The 24,595-nt window shown below is 40.4% G+C and overlaps 1 protein-coding gene across 2 annotated transcripts in view; it reads right to left on the bottom strand.

Annotated features, from left to right (window-relative positions):
- The window catches only part of SOBP (sine oculis binding protein homolog), a 172,133-nt gene that overhangs the window by 135,947 nt on the left and 11,591 nt on the right, over positions 1–24,595 (bottom strand). For both annotated transcript variants that reach the window (XM_047761947.1, XM_047761954.1), the window contains exons 2-3: positions 20,548–20,686; positions 17,947–18,132 (exon numbers count right to left, since the gene is read on the bottom strand). In XM_047761947.1, the coding sequence (XP_047617903.1) occupies positions 17,947–18,132; positions 20,548–20,686 (325 nt within the window). The remainder of the gene's footprint in view (positions 1–17,946; positions 18,133–20,547; positions 20,687–24,595) is intronic.

Raw genomic sequence — 24,595 nt, 5'->3', positions numbered from 1 at the left:
TCTCCTCTTTTGCCCAGAATTGGATTCTCTATTGCCAGGAGCTTTGTCTGCATTGGGCAGAAGAGCAAGGCCAGCAGCCCTGTGGCTGCCAGGTATGCCAGCCACACCTACTAGTCCTCAGTAAACACGACTAGATGGAACACAGATATCCGTGGCCCACTAAGTCCTGTGGTGGCTGCTACATGCATCACATACACAGAAGTCAATCCTTTCCTGTGAAGTCCTATGAGAAAATGGCAGAAATCAATAATATCGTAATGGGAGAGTAACACTGCCCTTAATAGACTGGATAATGCCTACTCAGGGGGTGGTTGCTATGGACAAGAAGCTCAAGTAAAATCGCGTCCTCCATTCCTGTATCCTGGATCTGAGCCTCTGTCCAATCTCAGGTGCTCTGGGACAATGATGCTGCAAGGATGAGTTTGCTCTCCACTGGACCTCCTTCTTCAACGTGGCTCAAGTCCACATGCTGAAGCCCAGCATCTAGCCAACAAATGCACGTGATTAGGGACAAGGGAACAAGGTCAAAAAGTGTGCACCAGCAAATCCATCCCTGCAGCAAAAATAATTCCACGCCCCCTGCCCTCCATCGAGGGGCGTCATCTCCAGAGAAATACAAAGAGCAGCATATCAGGACTAAAGGGTCAAGCTGCTTTCTATAGGATTTCAGAGCAAGAAAAGTACTCCCATTACCCACTATTTATCTGAAGGGCTCATTTCCCCTTCTGAAATCTGGCTGTCCCATTAACTACACATAATGCGCCCCACAGTGGTTGACAAATCTCCCCCGAGGGAAAACCTTAATTGTAGATAAAGGATTCATTTATTTACTCAGCTTTGTGCCAGGCACTATACTAGGGTCTGGAAATATGTTTGCTGGCAAACCAGACAGACATGATCCCAATCCTCAAGGAGCTTTCTGTGGCTGCCCCTGGCATAAAATGCCAACATGAAGTGGAAAAGGACCGTGGGAAAATCCAGGTGTGCTCCCAGGGCAGCAAGGGGTCACAGGAGGGGCCACCAGAAAGGGGTCACCCAAGCCAGGTGTTTTTGATGACCACAGAGAAGAGGTGTAAGCAGCCCTGCTGTGAGTGACCGGCAGGTCAAGCCCTACTTCTCAGCCTTCCAGGAGGTTCAAACAAGCAGCATACGCTGGAGCTACCCTCATAGGGGAGGGGAACTGACAGGCTGGAGACAGGGCAGGGGTGGAGTGTCAAAGGGACACGTGAGAAGGGGAAAGCCTTCACAGCAAGCACCACTGTCTTCTCCTTGAGCCTCTTCCTCCCTCCATGACCTGAACTGCAAGTAGAGCAGACTTTATGAAGAGGAGGAAGACCTTCCCTCAGCTAAATGTGTTAAAAGCACCAAGCTGAACCAGCTGGAACACTGCCACAAAGATGACTTTCTTCCCTCTTCACATTCCCATCTTGAAATATTCCTTTAGGTTTCTCAAATGGGTAATGAATGGTTGAAGGGCTCTCTGAAGGGGCCCCATGCCAGTCTCTATTGGAAATGTGACGAGATGCCCCGTTCCCAAACAGCCCCGCTGTGGGAACGGTGGAGGCTCACAACCACTGACATCCCTCAGAGCCTGGCTTCCTGCTACATATTTCGCTTGGGCCACATCATCTATGCACTCCCGTGACTCCAGTTACCATCAATAAGATGAAGATTTCCGAGTCAAACCAGCTGCTTCTCACATTATTTTCAACTGCCTCCCAGCATCTTAACTCTTCATAGCCAAAGCTGCATACACAGCCCTCCCCATAACCTGCCCCTTCACTCGTTCCCATCTCAGTTACCTGCTAGCAAAAATCTGGCATCTTTCCTGCCTCTTTTTTCCCTCTCACCTCCCACGTTCTTATTAATCACCAGGTCCTCCTAAATATTTTTTATAATATAGCCACTCATTCATTCATTCAATAACTATTGACCTAGTCTAATTATGTAACAGGCACTGTTCCAGCCTGTACCAGGCCCACACTGGTGGAGTTTACTGCTGTCCATTCCAGTGAAGCCACTAACACCTCTTGCCCGAACTATAGGTAGCCTCCTATTTCACTCATTTTTTTTTTTTTTATGGCCACACCTGCAGCATATGGAAATTCCCAGGTTAGGGGTTGAATCAGAGCTGTAGCTGCAGGCCTATACCACAGCCACAGCAACACTGGATCCAAGCTGCATCTATGACCTATGCTGCATCTTGTGGCAATACTGGATACTTTAACCACTAAGCAAGGCCAGGGATCTAACCCGCGTCCTCATAGACTCTATATCAGGTTCTTAATACACTGAGCCACCACGGGAACTCCCTATTTCATTTTTTCTAAGTTCATTCCCTCCACTCTGGATGTGAGGAATTCTTCTGAAACACAAATCTGATCACTTTCACCTGCTCAAAACCCTTCAGTGGCATCCACTGCCCTCAAGAAGCTGGAACTCCTCAGCATGGCCTCTCCATAGCTCCTATGACCAGGCCAGCCCCTCAGCTGTGGCTTCTTTTACTTTCCTGAGGCTCCTTTCCCCTCTAAGCCTTTCCATGTGTTGCTTCCTCACTCACAGGCTCGAAATCTTTGACTGACTCAGTCCTACTGCTCCTTTGTATCTTATCTTAAACCTCATCCTAGAGAGGGCCACCCTGACCCCAAACCTGGTCAGATCCCACAGTACTCTGGACCTGACCATCTTCAGACTTGTTTCTTTTTAATGGCTGTCCCCTCCATCAGACTGTGAGCCAGTTAAGACAGGGACCATATCTGTCTTGTTCACGGGAATGAAATGTCTGAATCTGGGCCTCAGCACAAGGAGAAGAAAAGGCAGAACCCTTACTAGATGTACCTTGGGTGGCTGGATGACCAGGGTGGGGGCGGGATGGGGGAGGAAGCCAAGGGCACTGTCTTTGCTAATCACTCGCAATAAAGTTGCCTTAGCGGGAAACACCGGTGAAAAGCCCCAGAACAGAGTGTGATCATAATTTCCACTCTCGTTGGCCAAGTCCACGTCTTCTCAATTTAACAGGAACTTTGAGAAGTCAGCATTGGGAATGTCCCTAGAATAACAAGGGTTACCGACTTCACCATCACTGCCCTCTCTTAACCAAACTTTATTTATACCTTCAAATAATTAATTGCAGCAGCAAACAGTTCAGTGGAGTCCAAGTTTATTCCAGAAACATACCCACCCTCCACAAGTAAGGGAAAGTACAGCTGACATTTCCTCTTATTTCCTGTTAGCATCTTAGCTCCTAGGTGACCTGGTGCAGGGTGTTCTAAAATCCTAGCTAGGTCATACCCCCCAAAAGAGTTCATATAATGCCAAGGAAAGTTCCAGGCTGCCTCAGGGATCACTGAGGTGTGTGACTTGGAATCCATGCTTAGATGATGTCCCTGCTTCTGCCATGAAAGTAACTTGGTGACCTTGAGAAGGTCATTTTCCCTCCCCAGCCTCATTTTCCTCATCTGTCCAAGAGAGAATGTGACTAGATGATCTCTGGTCCCTTCGAACTAATCCCTTCCAGGACTCTAAATCTCTCAAAATAATAAGATCCATTTAAAGGAGTATAGCAGCTGGGAAATTCTTTTTCCTTTTTTTTTTTCTTTTTTCCTTGTACCCCTCACTGAATTCCCTCCTTCTTCCTTCTGTATGGCTACCACTGCTGTCCCTTGCCCTTACCACAGAGGCTTAGTAAATTCTTTGACTGATGGGACAGTTTTAGAAAGAAGACCTTTCTGAGCTCTCCAGTATTCGCACCACCACGTATCAGGTACCTTTTTTTTAATCCTTTATTAGATATTTTTGCTTCATTTTCAAGGGAAACATAAACGTTTATAAAATTCTAACCTTTATATTCTTTTCCATTAATTTCTTATCGTATAGAGTGGACCTCCACACACATGGTATTTTATCCTGAGTTTCCCAGAAAACAGAATCTGAGGAGGCAAAGATTTGCATGCAGGTGATTTACTGGGCATGTGATTCCAGGAAGTAGCAATGGAGACAAGGAGGATGAACTTGGGGAGGACAAAGAGCCAATGTAACGATGTGATAGTGAGTTGGCCGCTATTAAGGGGGGGCTGGTGTTCAATCCTAAAGAACATTCTTTGGAGTATGTGAAATACATTTCACAACTATTTACCCAGGGGACGAAAAGGAGAAAGAATTTATTCATCAATTCTCATGCCCCATTGACCTAGTCTGTTAATTGTCTTTTACTTCCTCTGGTTTGTGCATGTGGGTGTGTGCAAGGATTTACATGAAGCCCATGCTGCCATATCAGAGAAGTCCCAAAGGAAGAAGCTAGACACATGCCACAAGCATGAGGCAAAGTCCTTTCAGAATGTGTGCCTAAGCAGCCAAAATACTACAGTGGTCACTGTTGGGCCAAGAAGATCTGGAGTGGTACACAGAGGTGGCCCATGCACAGCTGTCATCACTGTAGAGCCTGGTTTCTCAAGCATGGCACTACTGACATTTTCAGACAGATAATGCCTTGCATGGGACTGTCCTGTGCATGGCAGGATGTTTAGTAGCATCTCTGGTCTCTACTCACTACACACCAGTGCCACCCCCTCTCCCAGCTGTGACAACCAAAAATATCTTCAGATGTCGCCCAATGTCCCTTGAGGGACAAATTTACCCCTGACAAGAACCATTGGTGTAGAGTGATATGCATCCTACTTCTGTCACTCGCCCAGTGTCCTTCGTTTTTCTCTACTTTATACCACATCAAAAGCAGCCTCAAGTAGATCACTGAGAGAGAGATTTATGTCTTACACCTATAACTTAATTTTTAGGTTTCATCATGATATAATTCATGTGAATAGATGTTAATTCCTTAACAATAAGGAATGATGAGATGTTAAATACTTGATTTAAGAAAGCTATGAGCAGACTGGACATAGGATAAAAATGTTTAAATTACATTTAGTTGCTGAAGTCAAGAGAATGAGTTAAAAAAATTTTTTTGAAATCTAGGGCTCTATAGCAAAGACAATATTTCTTGAGACAAGGATCTTTTTTCTGAATTATGCATATATGATATACACACAATTTCAAGGCCTACACTCACCTACCTAAGCCCATCCAAGGAACCTCTAGGAGAAAATACTAACTATTGTTGATGAGCATTTAAGCTGTTCCAATTTTTAGCTATTATGAATAAATGCTACTTAAAAGGCTCTTCCAAATCTTTTGGCATACACACACTCATGCACATATATATGTATATATCCACACATTTATGTTGAGTATATACCTAGGATGGAATTATTGGATAATAGGATAAGTATATGTTGAACATTCATAGATACTGGCAATCAGCTTTCAAGAGTAATCATACTAAAAAAAAACAAAAAAGATTATACTGATTTATACTCTTACCAGCAATGCATGAGAGTTCTGGTTGTTCTACATCCTGCTCAACACTGGGTATTGTCAGTCCTTTTCATTTTAGCCATTCTAATGTTTGTGTACTGGCATCTCACTATGAGTTTATATTTTATTTTCCCAGTGACTAATGAGATTAGCCAACTTTTAATATGTTTATGAGTCACTTGGATATTTTCTTTGGCGAAGGGCCTATTTATATTTTTGGCTCATTTTTCTATTGGGCTATTTTATTTTCTATTTCTAGAAGTTCTTCATATATTGTGAATATGAGTTTTTGTGGGACATGTATTACAAACATCATCTCCCACTCAGTGATTTGCCATTTCTTTCTTTTGAAAGATGTGTTTTAATCAAAAAAAATTCTTAGCTTTATGACAGAATCTATTTTATCAACCTTTTTCTTTATGGTCAGTGCTTGTGGTGTATAGTTTAAGAAATATTTGGCGTAGATCATAAATATATTCTCCTAGGCTTTCTTCTACAAGCTGTTGTTCTACCTGTCACATTTAGATCCATCTAGAACTGATTTTTGTAAATGGTGTGAAGTAAAGAATCAACATACATTTTTTTCCCCAAAAGCTCATTTACTGAAAAGACTATTCTTTCCTCGCTGCTCTACATTGTCATCTTTACTGTTATAGATGGAATGTGTCTCTCCAGAATTCGTGTTGAAGCTCTAACTTCCAATGTGATGCTATCTGGATATGGGGTTTTTGAGAGTTAATTACGGTTAGATGAAGTCATGAGGGTGGGGCCTTTGTCTGACAGGACTAGTGTCCTTATAAGAAGAGACACAAAAGAACTTGCGATCTCTCTGTGCCATTTGAGGACACAGGGAAAAGGCAACCACCTGCAACTCACAGAGAGAGTTTTTACCAGATACAAATTTGATGACCCTGATCTTGGACTTCCATTTTTCAGAATTGTAAGAAATTTAATCTTGGTTATTTAAGCCATCCGAGCTGTGGTATGTTATTGCGGAAACCCAAGCTGACTGATACATTTGTCATAAATTAAGTATCTATTTGGATTTGTTTCCGGATTCTATTGCAATGGTTTATATGTATATCTTTATATCACTACCTCATTATCTCTTTTAATTCAACAGAAATCATTTATTATTGCTCATGGTTTCTGTGCATCAGATATTTGAGGACGATTTGGAATAATTCTGGCTCAGGATTGTGCATGAGATAACAATCAAGAGTCTTTGGGGACTGCGGTCATCGGCAGGCTTGACTCAGGCTGAGGGATCCACTTCTAAGGTGGTTCAGACACAGGGCTGGCAGGATAGAGCTGGCTATTGGTAGGATGCCTCAGCCCCTGTCCACATGGACCTCTTCACAGGACTGCTTGACTTTCCTCATGCTTCCCCCAGAGTGAACAATCTGAGAGATACCCTTAGAAGTTGGCCGCACAGATCACCCCTGATTGAATGTAGGAAGACACCACCAGGAGGCCGAGCACTGGGGGCCATCTTGGAAGCTGGCCACCTTAATTTCATTATCTAAAGTCCAAAAACAAGCAAAAAATAAACCCTATTACTTAGGGAGGCATACTGAGGTGTTTAAACTATAGAAGAGAAGAGAAGGGGCAAGGGGACAGTGAGTTGGAGATAATACAAAGTTAAAATAAATAAATAAGCTATAGAAGAAAGGAAGTTAATGATTACCAAAAAAAGTGGTTACCTCACAGGGGAAAGAAGCACAGAGTACACAAGAATCACTATTTGTAAAGAATTTGTGGAGTTCCTGCCATGGCTCAGTCGAAACTAATCTGACTAGGATCCATGAGTATGCAGGTTCAATCCCTGGACTTGCTCAGGGGGTTAAGGATCTGGCGTTGCCATGAACAGTGGTGTAGGTTGCAGACGCAGGCTGGATCCCACGTTGCTGTGGCTGTGGCACAGGCCAGCAACGACAGCTCAAATTTGACCCCTGGTCTGGGAACCTCCATATACTACAGGTACAGCTCTAAAAAGACCAACCCCCACCCCCCAAAAAAGAATAATTTATGTTTTATGCATTTTTACAAAAGGTATATATTTCATAATTCCAAGGAAGGGTTCTTTACAAAAATTAAACCAAAAAAAGAACTCAAGTAAAACAGGAAGTGTTTTTCCTCTTTAATATCTCAAACTTAGATCCATAGATTCCTAAAGGGTGATTTTATTTTATTTTATTTTATTTTTGTCTTTTTGCTATTTCTTTGGGCCGCTCCCACGGCATATGGAGGTTCCCAGGCTAGGGGTCGAATCGGAGCTGTAGCCACCGGCCTACGCCAGAGCCACAGCAACGCGGGATCCGAGCCGCGTCTCCAACCTACACCACAGCTCACGGCAACGCCAGATCCTTAACCCACTGAGCAGGGGCAGGGACCAAACCCGCAACCTCACGGTTCCTAGTCGGATTCGTTAACCACTGCGCCACGACGGGAATTCCCCTAAAGGGTGGTTTTAAATGCGGTCAAAAGAAGAATAACACCACAGCAACAATTAACAATAATAATAACAATAAATTGATTAATCATTATTCTACCCATAGAATAAATGTTGAGATCTGAGAGTATGAGTCTTCCAACTTTATTCAACATAGTTTTTATTCTTTCCCCTTTGCATATTGATTTATATTTTATAAACAGATTTTAATTTCCACAACATTTTATGCTAAAATTTTTATCAGCATTGAACTAAATAAATAGATAAATTTAGGAAGAATCTGCCTTTTTAGAATATTTAGTCTCAAATCCAGAAACATGGTGTGTCACTTCATTGATTTAGGCTCTCTTTAATTTCTCTCAGCAATGTATATAGTTCCCTGTGTAACAATCCTGCACACATTTTGTTAGTTTTTAATCCCTTGGGTATATGATGCTTTGATGCTATTTTAAATGGTATTTTAAAGTGTGTGTGTGTGTGTGTGTGTGTGTGTGTGTGTGCGCGCGCACACGCGCGTGCATGTATGTCTGGCATATACAGAAAGAATGGATCTGGGGGTATTGACTGTGTTTAGACCTTGATAAATGCATTTATTAATTATAATAGCTTACTTGTACATTGATAGGGGAGAGAGATTCTAAACAAAATCGCATTTCTATCTTTCAAACCTCTATTTTTGCTTCTTTTCCTTGCCTTATTACATTCTAGTATAAAATTAAATAGAAGTGGCGATATGGTTATCTTTATCTTATTCTTGATCTCAAGAGGAAAGCTGTCAGTAGTTCACCATAAGAATGATGTTTTGCTCTAAGTTTTGAGGGGATACTTTTTGTCATATTGTGCAAGTACCATTCTATTCCTACTTTGTCAAGGGTTTTTATTATTGTGTTAAATTTTACCAAATTATGTTTATGAATCTATTGAGAATATTATATGAGGGTTTATTTTGTTCTGTTAATGTGGTTAATTGTACTGACTAATTTTTAAAATTTAAATCAAACTTGCATTCCTAGAAAAAAATCCACATTAGTCATTTGTAGATTATCCTATTGTTTATACCACTGACTTTGGTTTGCTATGATTTTGTTCAGGACTTTTGAATAATTGTTCGTGATGAGAAGAAGTTTTCCATTTTAAGGTAATCTAATCACATTCAATTATCATTTTTACTTCTAATGCCCTTGTCATGTGATGGGATCAAGGTCATATTGAAATCATAAAATGATTTCTATTCTCTAGGAGAGTCTATCTAAGTTAGGTTTCATTTTTTTCCTTAAATGGTAGACTTTAAACACTGAAGCAAGCTATCTGGATCTAGAATGGTCTTTGTAAAATGATTTATTTATTCTCCTTACTACTTGGGAAAAGTAGGACTACTCAGGTTTTCTATTTCTTCTTGTGCCTGTTTTGGTGAATTAAATTTCACATAATGTGATTTCTCTTTTGCAGACATTCTTGGAATTACTTCCAGTGATCACAACTTATGTATAACATCAAAATGACTAGGTTTAATAACACATGGGTGACATTGTCTTTTTATTTACTCATATTTTATGCTTTCTAGCACTTTTGCTAAATTTTAAATCTATTATTTCAAGTCATTCTTTCAGAGTAAAAATTAACAATCACTGAAAGTTGTCCTAAGCGGCATAAATCTTCCATCAGAATTTCAGCTGCTATAACTACACACGTAGATAGTTTGCTTTAAATACATTCAATCAATTACAGGTACACATTACGGTGTATTAAAATAGATCCTTTCAAATCATAGAATTGGCTTTCAAAGCATAGAATTCACTATACCAGTCACAAAACCAATATTTTATAAATGCAGGGATATTACATATTCCTAAACTAAATCAGACAAGGAAACTGAGTTTCAGAGAGGCTAAGTGGCTTACCCAAGGTGATACAGCCAGTAAATGGCAGAGCAACCATTAACAATCCAGATCTCCTGGTTCTTGCTCTGGTAGTCTTTCTACCATAACATGCTACCATTCAAGCTACACATTCCATTTGGCATTAAGAATGACTAAACAGGAGTTCCTGTCGTGGCGCAGTGGTTAACGAATCCGACTAGGAACCATGAGGTTGCGGGTTCCATCCCTGGCCTTGCTCAGTGGGTTAAGGATCCGGAGTTGCCGTGAGCTGTAGTGTAGTTTGCAGACACGACTTGGATCCTGAGTTGCTGTGGCTCTGGTGTAGGCCGGCGGCTACAGCTCCAATTAGACCCCTAGCCTGGGAACCTCCATATGCCATGGGAAGCGGCCCTAGAAAATGCAAAAAGACAAAAAAAAAAAATGACTAAACATACTGAAGTTTGACTTGTACCTTTTCAAGATCCCTTGACAGTATAAGAAAGATAAAAGAGGATCCGTATCATAGTAGCTAAAATCTATGTCATAGTATGGAAGTTCCCTTCTCTTCCTACTTTGCCAATAAGGCTTCATTTTGTGTCTTTTTATCATCTTGAATTTCAAATAATTATTTCCTAGCCTATTTTCTTTCAGATGCCATTTATCCTCAACTGTACAAATTTAACCGTTCCTGATTATCTGCCTATAGTCTTGTTTTAGTAAGACTTTAACTGCCCTTCTACTCCCACCCTGCACCCTCCGTATGTTACTAAAATTACATCATACTTTTCAAAGTCAAACTAGCGTGATGTTTTGATTATATGCCAAGTCCACCAAGTTTTTTGTTTTTGTTTTTGTTTTTGTTTTCTGTTCAGGCCACACCTGCGGCATATGGGAGTTTCCAGGCTAGGAGTCAAATTGGAGCTGCAGCTGCTAGCCTATGCCACAGCCACAGCAGCGCCAGAACTGAGTTGTATCTACGACCTATACCGCAGTTTGTAGCAATGCTGGATCCTTAACCCATTGAGCGAGGCCAGGGATCAAACCTGCATCCTCATGGATACTAGTCAGGTTTTTAACCCACTGAGCCATAATAGGAACACTTACACCATAAGTTTTTGATGGCCAGGAATTTTATATATATATATATATATATATATATATATATATATATATATATACACACACACACACACATACATACATATAGTGTATGTGTGTTACCTCATACAATGTGAAGAACATTCAGTAGATACATTATTGACTGAAAGACTGACATGGTGTTTTGGATAATCCAGTAATATGAATACGAGCTAAAGAGACACTGTTCCAAAGTTCAATAATCAGTCTCGCCACTTATTACATGTGTGACCTCAGGCGAGTTGCTTAACTTTCCTGAGTCTCAGTCTCCTCATCTGTAAAACAAGGTTAATAATAGCATCCACCCAGAGTTATGAAAATTAGAGGAGATAATCTATTAACACAATGTCTGGCCCATAAGTGCTCAAAAATATTAGCTATGATGAGATTATATCAATACCGTTATTAACTACTCCTATTCCTGCCATTCACCATTCCTCCTGTCCTTGTCCTAAGTGGTTTGAAAAAGTCTCCACATGTGTGGGTTCAGTGAACCTCTTCTTTTTGTTGAGAAATGTATCTGCTACATAAATAGTAAGTCATCCAAATCCCATTAACTCTAGGTAATTTTATTTGATAATCATATTTTAAAAGTTGGACAAATAAACAAATGGCAAAGCAATTTTTATTAAACCCTGTTTTCTCAATGGCTATTTGGAATATAGCATTTATATGCAAGCCCCAAGAATATTGAATAACAGATAAAATAAATAATGATCATAATGCAAACCACATTCTGATTCCCACTTCCCTGTAAGCACAGCTCCATGTCAGAATTACAAGAGCCAAAAAGTAACATGCTTATTAACTATGGGTTACTCAGCTATATCCACAGAGCTTAGCAGATCACGTGAATGTTTCCATATTCTCAGTTAAGCTAATGGTTCCTTAGAGCCCCTTTCTTATAACCCCTTAAGAATGTCCAGATTTGCCTGAAAAAATAGATCATATTTCCATGACTATGACCAAACACAACTTTGGAAAGCTCACTGAAAGTAAACCATCCTGGAAGACAGGGAATGGTCATTGTTTTCCAAGAAAGGCAAGATGTTCCTGCACACAGACACCAAGCTGGTCTTAGGAGCCTGGCCCTTCACATAAACCTGCTGTGTGGACAGTCTCTACCTTTCACCTCACACATGGGAACAGACTGGGGAATAAAAATAAGGTCACTTACCATTTGAGGTAAAAGGTTTTATTCAAAACTGTCACATAAATTCATCCAGAAAAGTATATTCCCTCTTTTTTTCACATTTCATTTTATTTTAAGGTATTCAAGGATTTAGAGGGATTCTGGACTTGTAATATGCACGTCGTAAGCCTCTGGAAGAGCCTGTGAAAGACTCGGATCTAAAATATCATTTCCTAGAGACAGTGTTTTCTGTAGCTGGGTTCAGTGAAATTTTCACTAGCAAAGTCACTGCATTTCATCTTTATCTCGTGAATAAAAACAAGTACTCTTGTTTATTGATTTTTTTTTTTTAAGTCTTGGAAGCAAAATGTTGTTCATGGAGCAAGTCTGAAACCAGGAGATAAAAAATCTTGGTTCGAGCCCCAGGTGATTACTTTAACCAGAGGTGGGCAAGGTGGGGGAGACCCAAGCTTATCCAACCACTGCAGAGGGCTAATGTCTGTCTGGTCAATGGAACTGGGAGCTATTACACTTAAAAAGCAACAAAGACCAATATAAGATCTTTGTTTAAAAAAACCATATTTAAAATTCATTTTGAATGCCTTTACTTCAATAGTCAAACTTGGGGGAGCAGGGCAGGCCTAAGTATGGAGACTCGCTATTGTACAGCTCTTAGAATCCATGCTCAAAGTCCTTCACTGGTACAACTCTCTCTGAATGAAGTCCCATAGGGTTGAAGCCTTATTAAGATCTCTAATATGAGAAGAATTACAGCAAGGTTACAATGTAATTAACCTGAGTTATCTTTCAAAATTCTTGCTGATATATATTCTGTCACTTCAGACTATGCTCATGCTGTGATTTTTTTTAAATGAGCAAAGAAAGAGGTTTTCATATTCATTCTAACTTAAAGGATAAAGGAATGCATGCATCTAACAAAAAGAGTTGGTTGGTACTTTCTATTATTTTCTAATATTATTTTTACAAGTTATTATTTTAGGTGATTCTGTGTGGCAAAACCTTATTCTGCCCACTTCCAGAGTCTGCAAAAAAGTCTGCGATTCTTATTTAAGGCTCATGGTGATTCTCTTCACTGCTTAGAGGGGAAAAAAAAGTAAAGCGGGGCTATTATTCTGTGTTTATAACAAGTCTATTACCATAGTAACGACTGTGATGTCACAAACCCTACGCCAAGGGGCAGATTCTGTCTCTGAGGGGGGAAGGGCAGCTTAGCCTTGGAAATCAGATGAAGCTGGATGCAAACATGTGCAGCCAGAGCAGGGTCAATGCATGTGGTAACCACCAAAGCACAAGGAGTTCCCCTTCTCTGACAGAAAGGGGGCACAGGAACAGACAGGCAGTTCCCCAGGCCCAGGAATAAGCTACACCCACACTTCTGTCTGCAGCTGTGCAAAAGGAGAATGGAAATCCAAATGAGTGTGGTATCACCGTGTTCCGATCACGAGTATTCCACTGGGCCCACTGGCTGCCAGACGTGGACGGGATCCAGGGGTGAGCCTGCCTGAGCACATGAAACACTCTCTGGAGCTAGTGCCTGACCAGATGGAGCCCTCTGGCACCTCAGAGGAGAAGCAACTTGTCTCTGATGGCAAGACGTTAAAACCAAGGTTGGGTTTTGCTACGAATAGGTTATCCAGGTTCACAGAACCACAGATACTCAGAATCAGAGAACTCATCATGTCTCCCTAAGGATGTGGACTTGAAAAAATAACCTTTTGCAGGAACAAGCTGCATCCCCTGTCACTAGAAAATCTGAAGTAGCAGGATAATAAGTATTCTTATTCTGATACAGTCTATGTAAGTTTTGTGTAAATATGCAGAAAAGGCAACTTTATATTAAAAAGAACACTGGGAGTTCCCGTCGTGGCTCGGTTAACAAATCCGACTAGGAACCATGAGGTTTTGGGTTTGATCCCTGGCCTTGCTCAGTGGGTTAAGGATCCGGCGTTGCCATGAGCTGTGGTGTAGGTTGCAGACGTGGCTCGGATCCCGCGTAGCTGTGGCTCTGGTGGAGGCCAGCGGCTATGGCTCCGACTGGACCCCTAGCCTGGGAACCTCCATATGCCACAGGAGCGGCCCTAGAAATGGCAAAAAAGACCAAAAAAAAGTAATAATAATAAAAACATAAAATAAAATAAAAAGAACACTGGGTTAGGAGTCAGAAGACATTAGCACTAGTCTTGACTGAAGTACTTAGAAGCGACCTGACCTTGAGAAAGCCATTTAACCTATTTGAGCTTCAGTTCTTTATTCAGTGATATCTAAAATGCTATCTCCCAGGGTTATTATAAAGACCAAATTAAAAAAATAATAAATTTGAAAGAGTTTCACAAACTATAAAGGGTTTAACACAAACAAAAGTATTATCAGCATTTTCACATAGCTGGTTTACAGTACAACAGGAATAATTTGACCACTGATAGCTATTTCCTCACCAGAAATCCAAAGCATACGTGCAGTCCTTGTCATCCCTGTCCCAAGAGGTGGACACATGCATGACACAGTCAACTCTATTCAGGGGCTGATTATCAAGGAGGCTTTTTTTTGGTCTTTTTACAACCACACCATCAGCATATGGAAGTTCCCAGGCTAGGGGTTAAATCAGAGCTGCAGCTGCCAGCCTACACCACAGCCATGGCAAGGCAGGATCTGAGCCACATCTGTGACACTGCAGCTCGTGGCAATGCTGGATCCTTAACTCACTGAGCGAGGTCAGGGATCAAACCAGCATCTTCACAGAGACTAGGTCAGGTCCTTAACCCACTGGGCCACAAAGGGAATTGCTCAAGAAGCCTTTTGCTTCTAGCCACTGTATCACTTATTAGTTTCCCTCAGGAACTCCATGTTAACCCACAGCGGGCTAGAAAATTGACAGCGACTGTCCTTCAACTCAATTACCTTGAATAACAACTCTGGTAAAAGTTTTACCAAAAGAAGGAATGAAATGATTAACTAGAGGGAGGGTTGTGGATAATTTGCAGACTTTATGCTTATCTATTGATAAGTACTCATATAACTGTCAGGGAGACAATGGACAAACAGAGAGGTTGGGACTTACCCAAACAAGATTCACTTTCGGAGTGAATGACTAGGTGGTATTATCCTATGCCTGTGCAGCAGTAATTTGAATATTAGTCACTCATTCATTCTTTTATTTTTACTGTCTTTTTAGGGCCTCACCCACCTCCTACAGAGGTTCCCAGGCTAGGGGTCAAATTAGAGCTGTAGCCACCAGCCTATATCACAGCCACAAAAATGCCAGATCCGAGCTGCGTCTGCGACTTATACCACAGCTCATGGCAATGCCGGATCCTTAACCCCCTGAGCAAGGCCGGTGTTCAACCCTGCGTCTTCATGGATATTAGTCAGATTTGTTTCCACTGAGCCTCAACAAGAACTCCTCATTCATTCTTTTACACAGCAAATACTGGTGGTGCACCTATTACATGCCAGAGCATACTGCATCCCTGAAAACCCTGCTATTTTCCTGCCCTGTTCCTGTCCCTTCCTTATGCTATTACACAGAGCACCCTATCAAAGCTCTTAGGTTGACTCTTAGAAACTCTATTCGCCTTCCAATTATCATGAAACTTTGGCCACTCTTACCCTTGTGCAAGAGTCAGCAAGCTATTGTCCCCAAGCCAACACCCCCCACCCCCCACTTGCCTGTTTTGTAAATTAAGATTTATTAGAACACAGCCACGTCCATTTGTTTATGAACTACCTATTTCTGCTACCACAGCAGAGGTCGGTGGTTGTGATAAGAGGCAGTAAAGCACAAAGGCTAAAATACTCTCCGCCCTTTACAGAAAAAGTTTGCCAACACCTGCACAAGATAACATGACTAAATCAAAATTCATTGGTCCTCTAAGTCTCTGCTTTGAGAATGAATAACAGACAAAGCTCCTTGAAAGCTGAGAACCTTTGTGTATCTGTGTCCTGTCATAGAGAAACCTGGAATACGATGGAGTCAAGGTTTAGAGCAGATGCAGAAAATTAAATATGTCCTTCCCTACATTCTGTTTTCAACAGATGGGTGCCTTGCTTGGAGTTCCATGGAAGACAGCATAAAACCACTGGTGTTCAGTTACTCTGGCTTCTAATTCCTCAGCGTTCCTACATCTAAGACTTCCAAGGCTCAATTTTTGGCCTCTATCCTTTGCATATTTATTTCCTGATCTGATGTGGAATTAGAGTTAAATAGGAGCTGTGTGCTTGAATTCCACGTGGCTGGCTCAGCAGGAAACTCCAGGGCAGGTTTTTTGGCATGCCAAACTCATGTTAGCCTCAGCTATGCTAATTTCTAGAGCTGTTTGCTCTGCTCAAATAAATCTTAGGGGGGAATTTGCATTTGGATGCACACCTTTTTATGCAGAAATTATGTGCATGATAACTTGAGGGCAGAATAAGGACTTAAAAAAAAAAAGGAAAACAGGCATGGTGTTTACTAAATGGTTTTCATGTGGCAAGCACTATGCTGGTGCTTTACATACATTTTCTCATCTCAGGACCACAACTATCCCATGAGGTAAAAGTGTGATCCCCATTTTATGGATAGGGAAATTATGTAACTTGTCCATATTCACAGAGCTGGTAAATGGCAAGGCTTATATTTGAACCCAATCCATCTCAATCTGAAGGCTGTGTTCTTTTCACGTATTCACATTGCTTTATTGATACCCCCTTCCTCATCACCACTCACATAAGCCACTGGGCATACATTCCAGCATGATCCCTACATTTACAAAATTACCCTCTCTTCAGCTGTCCTATGCAAAATAGTTCTTTGACCTTTAGGAGATAAATTTGGGCCCTTCTGCACCACGAAACAATCAACAAAAGAATCGTGGCATCAGAAAGACAAAATTAATATGGTACACAAATTACATTAGTATTTAGCAAATATGATTAGAAGTGATTTTGATAGATAAATGGATTTTAATGACATATCTGAGGACCCTGTATGAAAGGAAACTTTTGCTGTTAAAATGTCATAGGCTAAGCAAGACAGTGTGCCTACACCATGAGGGAAGATGTTAGTAACATAAGCCCAGGAATTTATATCTACAAATACCTTCACTGTTTACAGAAATACAACCAAACGTCTATCTGCCTTTAAAAAAGCGCCTGCATTAATTACCTTTATGAGTTGCAGGAAGTACTGCTATCAAAACTCAGTATTTATCACTGTTCAATTCAACATACAGAAAAATAACTAGCATAGCAATTAAGCATTCTAGCATAATTCTAATACTTCAAGCCAGATACAATATTACTGAACTTCATTCTCTGTCTGGAGCGTAACTGTAAGCTAGCTTTCAATATGACATCATACTCAGCCCACTGCCATCTAGAGTAATATGCTACCACCTAATTTTCTAGAAATATAAAAGAACTGATTACATTTTCATGCAAGTGAAATTCAGATCTCCATTTTTTTTTTTTAAGCTCCCAAAGAAAGCTTTCCAGGAATTAGAAAGAACTCTATAGCAGAGATGGGTGACCTAGGTTGTTTCTTAAGTGGATTTGGAAGAAGGCACACTGAGGAATACGCCTGCACCACAAGCCTTAAAACTGCCTGCCCTCCTTTGGGAAACCCACAGAGGAGACATGATCCTCACCGGACCACCACTCAGTTCGAACACGGTTCCTTGTTTTTCTTGCTAACCAGCCAGTATCTTATTTTTAATTAGCTCATCCTTTATTACAGAGAAGGAAAATAACTTTTTTTGTAGCCATGGGTAGGAAAAGTTTATTGTCAGTTGCAAGTTGACACCCTAAGCAGTAGTAAACTGGGGGATTTGCTTAATAAAGCAATATTACTTTGAATAATATACTAATATTTCTTATCTACATAGTCTCTAAAGCAGCCTTTTCCAAAATTGAGTATTTAATAATTCAGTAATTATCATAGGATGCTCAAAACAATTTTCTATAAATCGTTAGTACTGGAAATCCCAGTAGCGACTTACCTGCTGGCGGCTTTATGAAAGGTGGTGGAATTAAAGGTACAATAATGGGCACATTGCCATGATCCTTTGACCCTGCAGGTGAGTCACTGAGTCCATTTCCTGTGGCAAGCCCTGAATAGCCTGTGCTTATATTGTACGGTGAAATAACACTGTCCTCAGGTAATTTTGGTTTTGGCAAAGAATTTTCTGTAAAAGAAAAAAAAAATCACATTCAATATAACAGAAGGACTGATTTTCCTTATAACTACCTTTTCTCAAGTAAAATGGCTATGGAACAAAACATACTTTTTCTTGCAAATCTTTAAACATTTTACCAGAACTCCATAGACCATCCTGGACCTTTTCAGTCATGTTACCATAAATTTCTAATGGGCTCCTTTATAATTCACTCCGCTATGATAGCTAACATCTCAACTGTATCACGGTGATGAAATTTAGCACTGTAAAAGCCCACAGAAAACTGAGAGGCAATTAACCTTCTCCATATACAAACTGATATACAGCAGGCATCACTCTGTTTACCAGAGAAGAATCTTAAAAAGCAGCCCCCAAGCACTCTAACCAGGGCCTACTGTATTATAAACTTGGGTGATAATATAATCAAAAGAACCAATGACAGGAGTTCCCGTTGTGGCGCAGCGGAAATGAATCCGACTAGAAACCATGAGGTTTCAGGAGTGGTTAACAAATCCGACTAGGAACCATGAGATTTTGGGTTCAATCCCTGGCCTTGCTCAGTGGGTTAAGGATCCAGCATTGCTGTGAGCTGTGGTGTAGGTTGCAGACCCGGCTCGGATCCCGTACTGCTGTGACTCTGGTGTAGGCTGGTGGCTACAACTCTGATTAGATCCTTAGCCTGGGAACCTCCATATGCTGCGGGAGTGACACAAGAAATGGCAAAAAAAGACAAAAAAAAAAGGAAAAGAAAAAAGAAACCATGAGGTTTCAGGTTCAATCCCTGGCCTCACTCAGTGGGTTAGGGATCCGGTGTTGCCATGAGCTATGGTGTAGGTTGCAGACACAGCTCGGATCCCGCGTTGCTGTGCCTCTGGCGTAGGCCAGTGGCTACAGATCCGATTAGACTCCCAGCCTGGGAACCTCCATATGCCACTGGTACGGCCCTAGAAAAGACAAAAAAAAAAAAAGAACCAATGATAAAGAAGCTGATAATTAGAAGGGAAAATTGTTTCACAGAGTAGACCAATGAAATACCCCATTAATATCCATAAAAAATTAGCAAAAATGATAATAAAGAAAACTTGTAGTGATATGAACTTTGTGAATTTTATCCTTTTATGTGGGTCATTAAAAACAAACAACCTCAAGTATGAAAAAATACCTTTTTCCCTCTAGTAGCATATGCTGCATTCTCTCCATGTTCCCCGGAAGCAAGATTATTTCCTAGACTAAGTATTATATGAGCTATTAGTTCATAGAATATGAACTCATGACTTGCATTTTTCATTCACAGTGAAACTGATGATACTATCTCCGTAACATGATGTGTACAATTTCCTAGCAAACCTAACATAAAATTTGTCACGTACATTCAATTCCACAAGCCTGCAGGACAGCTCATTTACATTTCATTGCTTGGCACATAAGAAGGAAAAGCGCTGTCTTAGAGACTGGAACTAAAACGGATGAACGGGTAGTTTATGCTGATAGATTTTTGAATGCAATGCAAATACTGACCAAATTGCCAATAATGACACACAATTAGTTTTGCCCACATTTTATTAAAGTTCCCCAAATGGGCTGCTTCTTCACATATCCCTTTCTTTTTCTTTCTTTCTTTTTCTTTTTTCTTTTTTTTTTTTTGGCAAACTCTTGATCTGAATTTAGGTTCATAAATTCAGTATCCATATCCACACCCACCAATGGTTCTAGGCTTCCCTCGTGAGATAGCTGGCACTGCTACTCAGCAGCAGAATCAGAGTTAATTCAACATGGCCGAGCCTCTAATTTCTATTCCTTCTCTGGGCTTTGATGAAAATTCTTATAGAATAATATAGAATATTATAGAATAATATAGGATCTTATAGAATAATATAGCATCTACTGCTCACCTACTCTTCTTACCCTAGCCAAAGCTGTTTAAAGCCAGAAACTTTAAACAGAGAAAAAGAAGTAGGGCTTTCCTTTAGAATTCCCGTCAAAAAGTGGGGGGGAGGGGAGAAATTACCAGACTAACCGTGACTATCTCTTGCAGTCTGAAAATCTAAATCTAACCTTTTACTTAAAAGGAAGCACAAGTTCTTAACAACTGATATATCAAAAGGCTCAGGAAACTAGAAGACGTGAGCAGACTCTGTCCCTTTCCATACATTTGTGGGCAGGACCAGAGTGCTTAAGATCCCTAGCCCTTGTCTAGCCAGCTCTCCCACTGATGGAAGGAGATTAAGCTGTGACTAGTTTTGGTTTTATGTTGTGCTCTTATATTCTGTAGAATTCTGCCTATGGTAAAGCACTACTGGGGGATGTATATTTAAATCAACCATTGGCATAATCAACAAAACGAGTCCCAAAGCAACTCAATTCTGGCAGGTTGAGATAGTTAATCCTTCTTTGCATGAACAAAGGGACATTAAATGTCATTACCTTTGAGAACAGAAATGTGCTGCCGGCTCTCTCCATCTGTAGGGTAGCTCCTGAATTCAATATCTTCACCATCTTTCAATTCAACCTTATCATAGCCATACCAGCCTAGGAGTTCATTCATGGTGTTTTCTGCAAAGTTCTGAAAGGGAAGCATAGGCTACTTATGTGTATAATCATAACTATTTGAAAAGAACGCATATATCGAATTCTGTTTGCACTACCCGCTTACTGCCAGCCCTTCCCCACCTCCCTTAGAGTCGTGTTCATTTTTCAAATCACGTTCAAAAATTGTCATGCATTTAAATCTCAGGATGACGCATCCAATTATGACAGACCTTCAGACATTTGCAATTTAAAGATAATACGAAAAAAGCTATTTGTCAGTTTTGCTTAAGAATAGGAAGTCATATTTTGGCATATTCTTCTGCAAAGTCTAAATCTTGCACTAATACAAAAATACTGAGAGATAAAGCACCACAGCAGCTAAGAAAAGATTTCTGAAACTGAAAACAATCGACCATTTTGTGGCTCAGATTAATTTAAATTAGGACTGCTTTCTAATTCAGGTGTTGTTTCTTAACATGACTCTTATCTCAAATAAAGCAAAATCTATCTCAGCAAAGAAAAAAATTTCTCAATTGTCAACCACTACCATCCAGAAAGCTGAACAGGCTATAAGGGTTTCCCTTTTTAATTTTCCCTTTGTAATAGTATTCTTTAAAAACTGAAGCATAATTTGCTTTACAAATTCCATTAGTGACAGATTCTTTCCCCATGAAATCAAAGGTCACTATGTGACAAGTAACATGAAAGCACCAAGTAACTTTAGGGTTACTGGCCAGCCCAGATGTTGAATAATGTGTGAAAACACTTTATGAACTGTAAATCAATATATAGTTAGCTCCCCATATCTGGGAGTTCTGCATCCACAGATTCAAGCACCCATAGATGGAAAATATTTGGACAAATAATCCAGAAAATTCCAAAAAGCAAAACTTGACTTTGTTGTGGAGGCAACTATTTACAAAGCACTTACATTGTATTTACAACTATTTACCTAGCATTTACATTGTTTTATGTATTATAAATAATCTAGAGATGATTTAAAGTACATAGTAGGATGTGTCTAAGTTATGTGAAAATACTACACCATTTTATCTAAGGGATTTGTGTGCTGCAGATTTTGGAATTTTAGTGTGGGGGGGTAAGGTGTCCTGGAAGAAATCCCCTGTAGATCCAGAGAGACAACTCTAAACAAGTAAGAGATTATTATTGTTGTTATTATAGATACCAAGCTGTGGAAATAATGGGTATAGTTGGACTTAAAGCTTATACTACCAGGTGACTATTTTTAATGAACTTAACAACTGCGAGATCTTAATGCTTGTGTGGTATGTTCCTTAAAGCATCTCTCCCTGAGAAACAGAGTAGAGTGGTGGTTACCAGGGGCTGGGCGTGGGGAAAATGGAGAGATCCTGGTCAGAGGATAAAAACTTCTAATTATAAGATTAACAAATTTGGACATCTAATGTACAGTGGAGTAATTACAGCTAACAACAGTGAACGTTGCTGACAGAGTTTATCCTACATCTATCACTGCCAAAAAGATTGTAACTATGTGATAGGATGGAGGCGGTAGCTAATCATTTTGCAGCACATAAATGTATCAAACCGACACGTTGTACACCTTAAACTTACACAATGTTATATCTCAATAAAGCTGGACAAATTTTTAATAAAAAGAACTCTATACTACAGAGTAAGAACTTCATAAACATTTGTTGAATGAAATTTTGTTTTCATTTTTAGCGCGGCATCTGCGGCACATGGAAGTTCCCACGCTAGGGGTTGAATCGGAGTTGCAGCTGAGGCCTCCGCCACAGCCATGGCAATGACAGATCCGAGCTGCATCTGTGACCCACACTGCAGCTTGTGGCAACGAGGGATCCTTAACCCACTGAGCTAGGCCAGGGATGGAACCCGAAGCCTCACAGAGACAACATTGGGTTCTTAACCCACTGAGCCACAGTGGGAACCCCTGAATTTTTTCTTTTTAAGGCATCTCTATCAGGCAAAGCAGCCTGAGCCTCCTAGGCTGAGCTAGAAAAACTATATATTCTACCATTCTCTGTGGCTCAAAAAATCTTTTCTCTTTCTCCATAGAAGCTGTCATTTCTGAATTACACTGAGATGTATAATTTATACCTGAAACAAAGCACCCAGGCTGAACCAGCATGTGCCCAGCCTCAACGTGTGAGTTCCATGTTCTCTTGAATTTCACTTTAGATTTCAGCAGGGGTTACACACACACAGAAAAAAGGATATTACACTCCTGACTCCACAAAAACAAACCTGGCATTTCAAACCACCCGCAGAATGCTAGATTTTTTTTTTTTTTTTTGCTTTAGTGTCCACTCCAAATGGGTCAATCTGTGGTGGTCTAATGCACAAGCAATTTTTTAAAAATCTAGCCAGACTGATTCAGTGTTAGCATCCACAGGATCTACAGCCAGATCAAGCTTTAGGGAGGCATTTATTTTCTCTGATAGCTGGTCATGTCCACATTAAAGACACATTCTTTTCATGAATGCACAAAGACGATATGATCAATATGCATAATAAGCTCAGCAACTTCTGGAATACCACTGAGGAGGATTCAGCTAACTGCTGTTCTACTCAATCAAAACAGAGCCCTTTAATGAGGCGTCAGTCTCCTCTAACACCCAGTTTCTTTCACTGAGCTGAATGCCTAGACTGGAGAATGATAGGCCCTAAACACACAAATCGAGGTGCTCCATTGGTGGTCTGGCAGCAGAAATCATCAAGGATAAGGATGACACCTTACTTCAGAAAAACAGTTCCCAACAGTGTTAAAAAGCCAAGTTCAAGCAATCCTACTGGTCTGTATGCTGTCTGCCCCAACCTCTAGGAGAAATGTGCCAAGAAAGACAGAAAACCTCTTGCATAGTAACTCCTGGCCACCATATCTAATTTTCTAGATCGTTTGTATCTTGGATGCCCCTCACTCTGGTCTGTCTAACCTCTGAAGTGACACAAAGGCAAAAGATGCATAATTCATGGAGCAACCTCCCAGCCAAGGATATAGATTTGTTTGTTTTAGTCCAGCTGCAAATCCATTCAGCCTTTCAGAACCAATCCGAGGGATGGGATCCAGAAGCTTCAGACATTTGGGTAAAAACTGAAACCTCAACTGGATTATTAATACCAAATTCATATTATTTGGGCATCTTAACTGCATCACTTAGTTTATGGTTTATGCTGAAAACTCAGAGGCTTCATGGAACAATCAATATGAACTTGATCTATTCTATGATTTTTGAGTTACTATAAACATCAGTGAAAATAAACTCTAAAACATACCCTTTCTTGTCATTAAAAATAAAAATAAACACCTTAATGTTTTGATATATGACTACAAAAGCAGAAAACAAAAGGTTTATAAAGCCTTGAGCCATAAATCTCAAACCTTTCATAAAAAGAGGAACAAAAGAAAGCGAAATCAAATACCAAAGTTTCTTGCAGTGTAACTACAAGAAATAGGTATCACCGCTGTCTTATATATTATTACATTAAGAAATTGAAGAACCCCAAGAATAAATAATTTTTAATTTCTAGGGAGAATGTGATGCTAGACCTCCCGTGGGCTCATTATGGGGCTAAACCAAAGGAAATTACATGGATTTGTTTGCAGTTATTATTCAAGAAACATAATATATTCTAGGAGAAGTGAATATAATGTTTATGGCCCATAAGGGTTTTCGAGTTTTTCTACTAGAAAAATAAAGATGATTAGAGTTAAAATGCAGAGAATTTTTTTTTTCTTTTTGTCCTTTTTAGGGCCGCACCCGAGGCATATGGAGGTCCCCAGGCCAGGGGTCCTATCAGAGCTGTAGCCACCGGCCTACACCACAGCCACAGCAACCTGGGATCCAAGCCATGTCTGCGACCTACACCATGGCCCATGGCAACGCTGGATCCTTAACCCACTGAGCGAGGCCAGGGATGGAACTCATACCTCATGGTTCCT

The sequence above is a fragment of the Phacochoerus africanus genome, chromosome 2 (assembly GCF_016906955.1).
Source record: "Phacochoerus africanus isolate WHEZ1 chromosome 2, ROS_Pafr_v1, whole genome shotgun sequence".
In the NCBI taxonomy this organism is placed as follows: Eukaryota; Metazoa; Chordata; class Mammalia; order Artiodactyla; family Suidae; genus Phacochoerus; species Phacochoerus africanus.
This window is presented reverse-complemented; position numbering and strand designations above follow the sequence as displayed.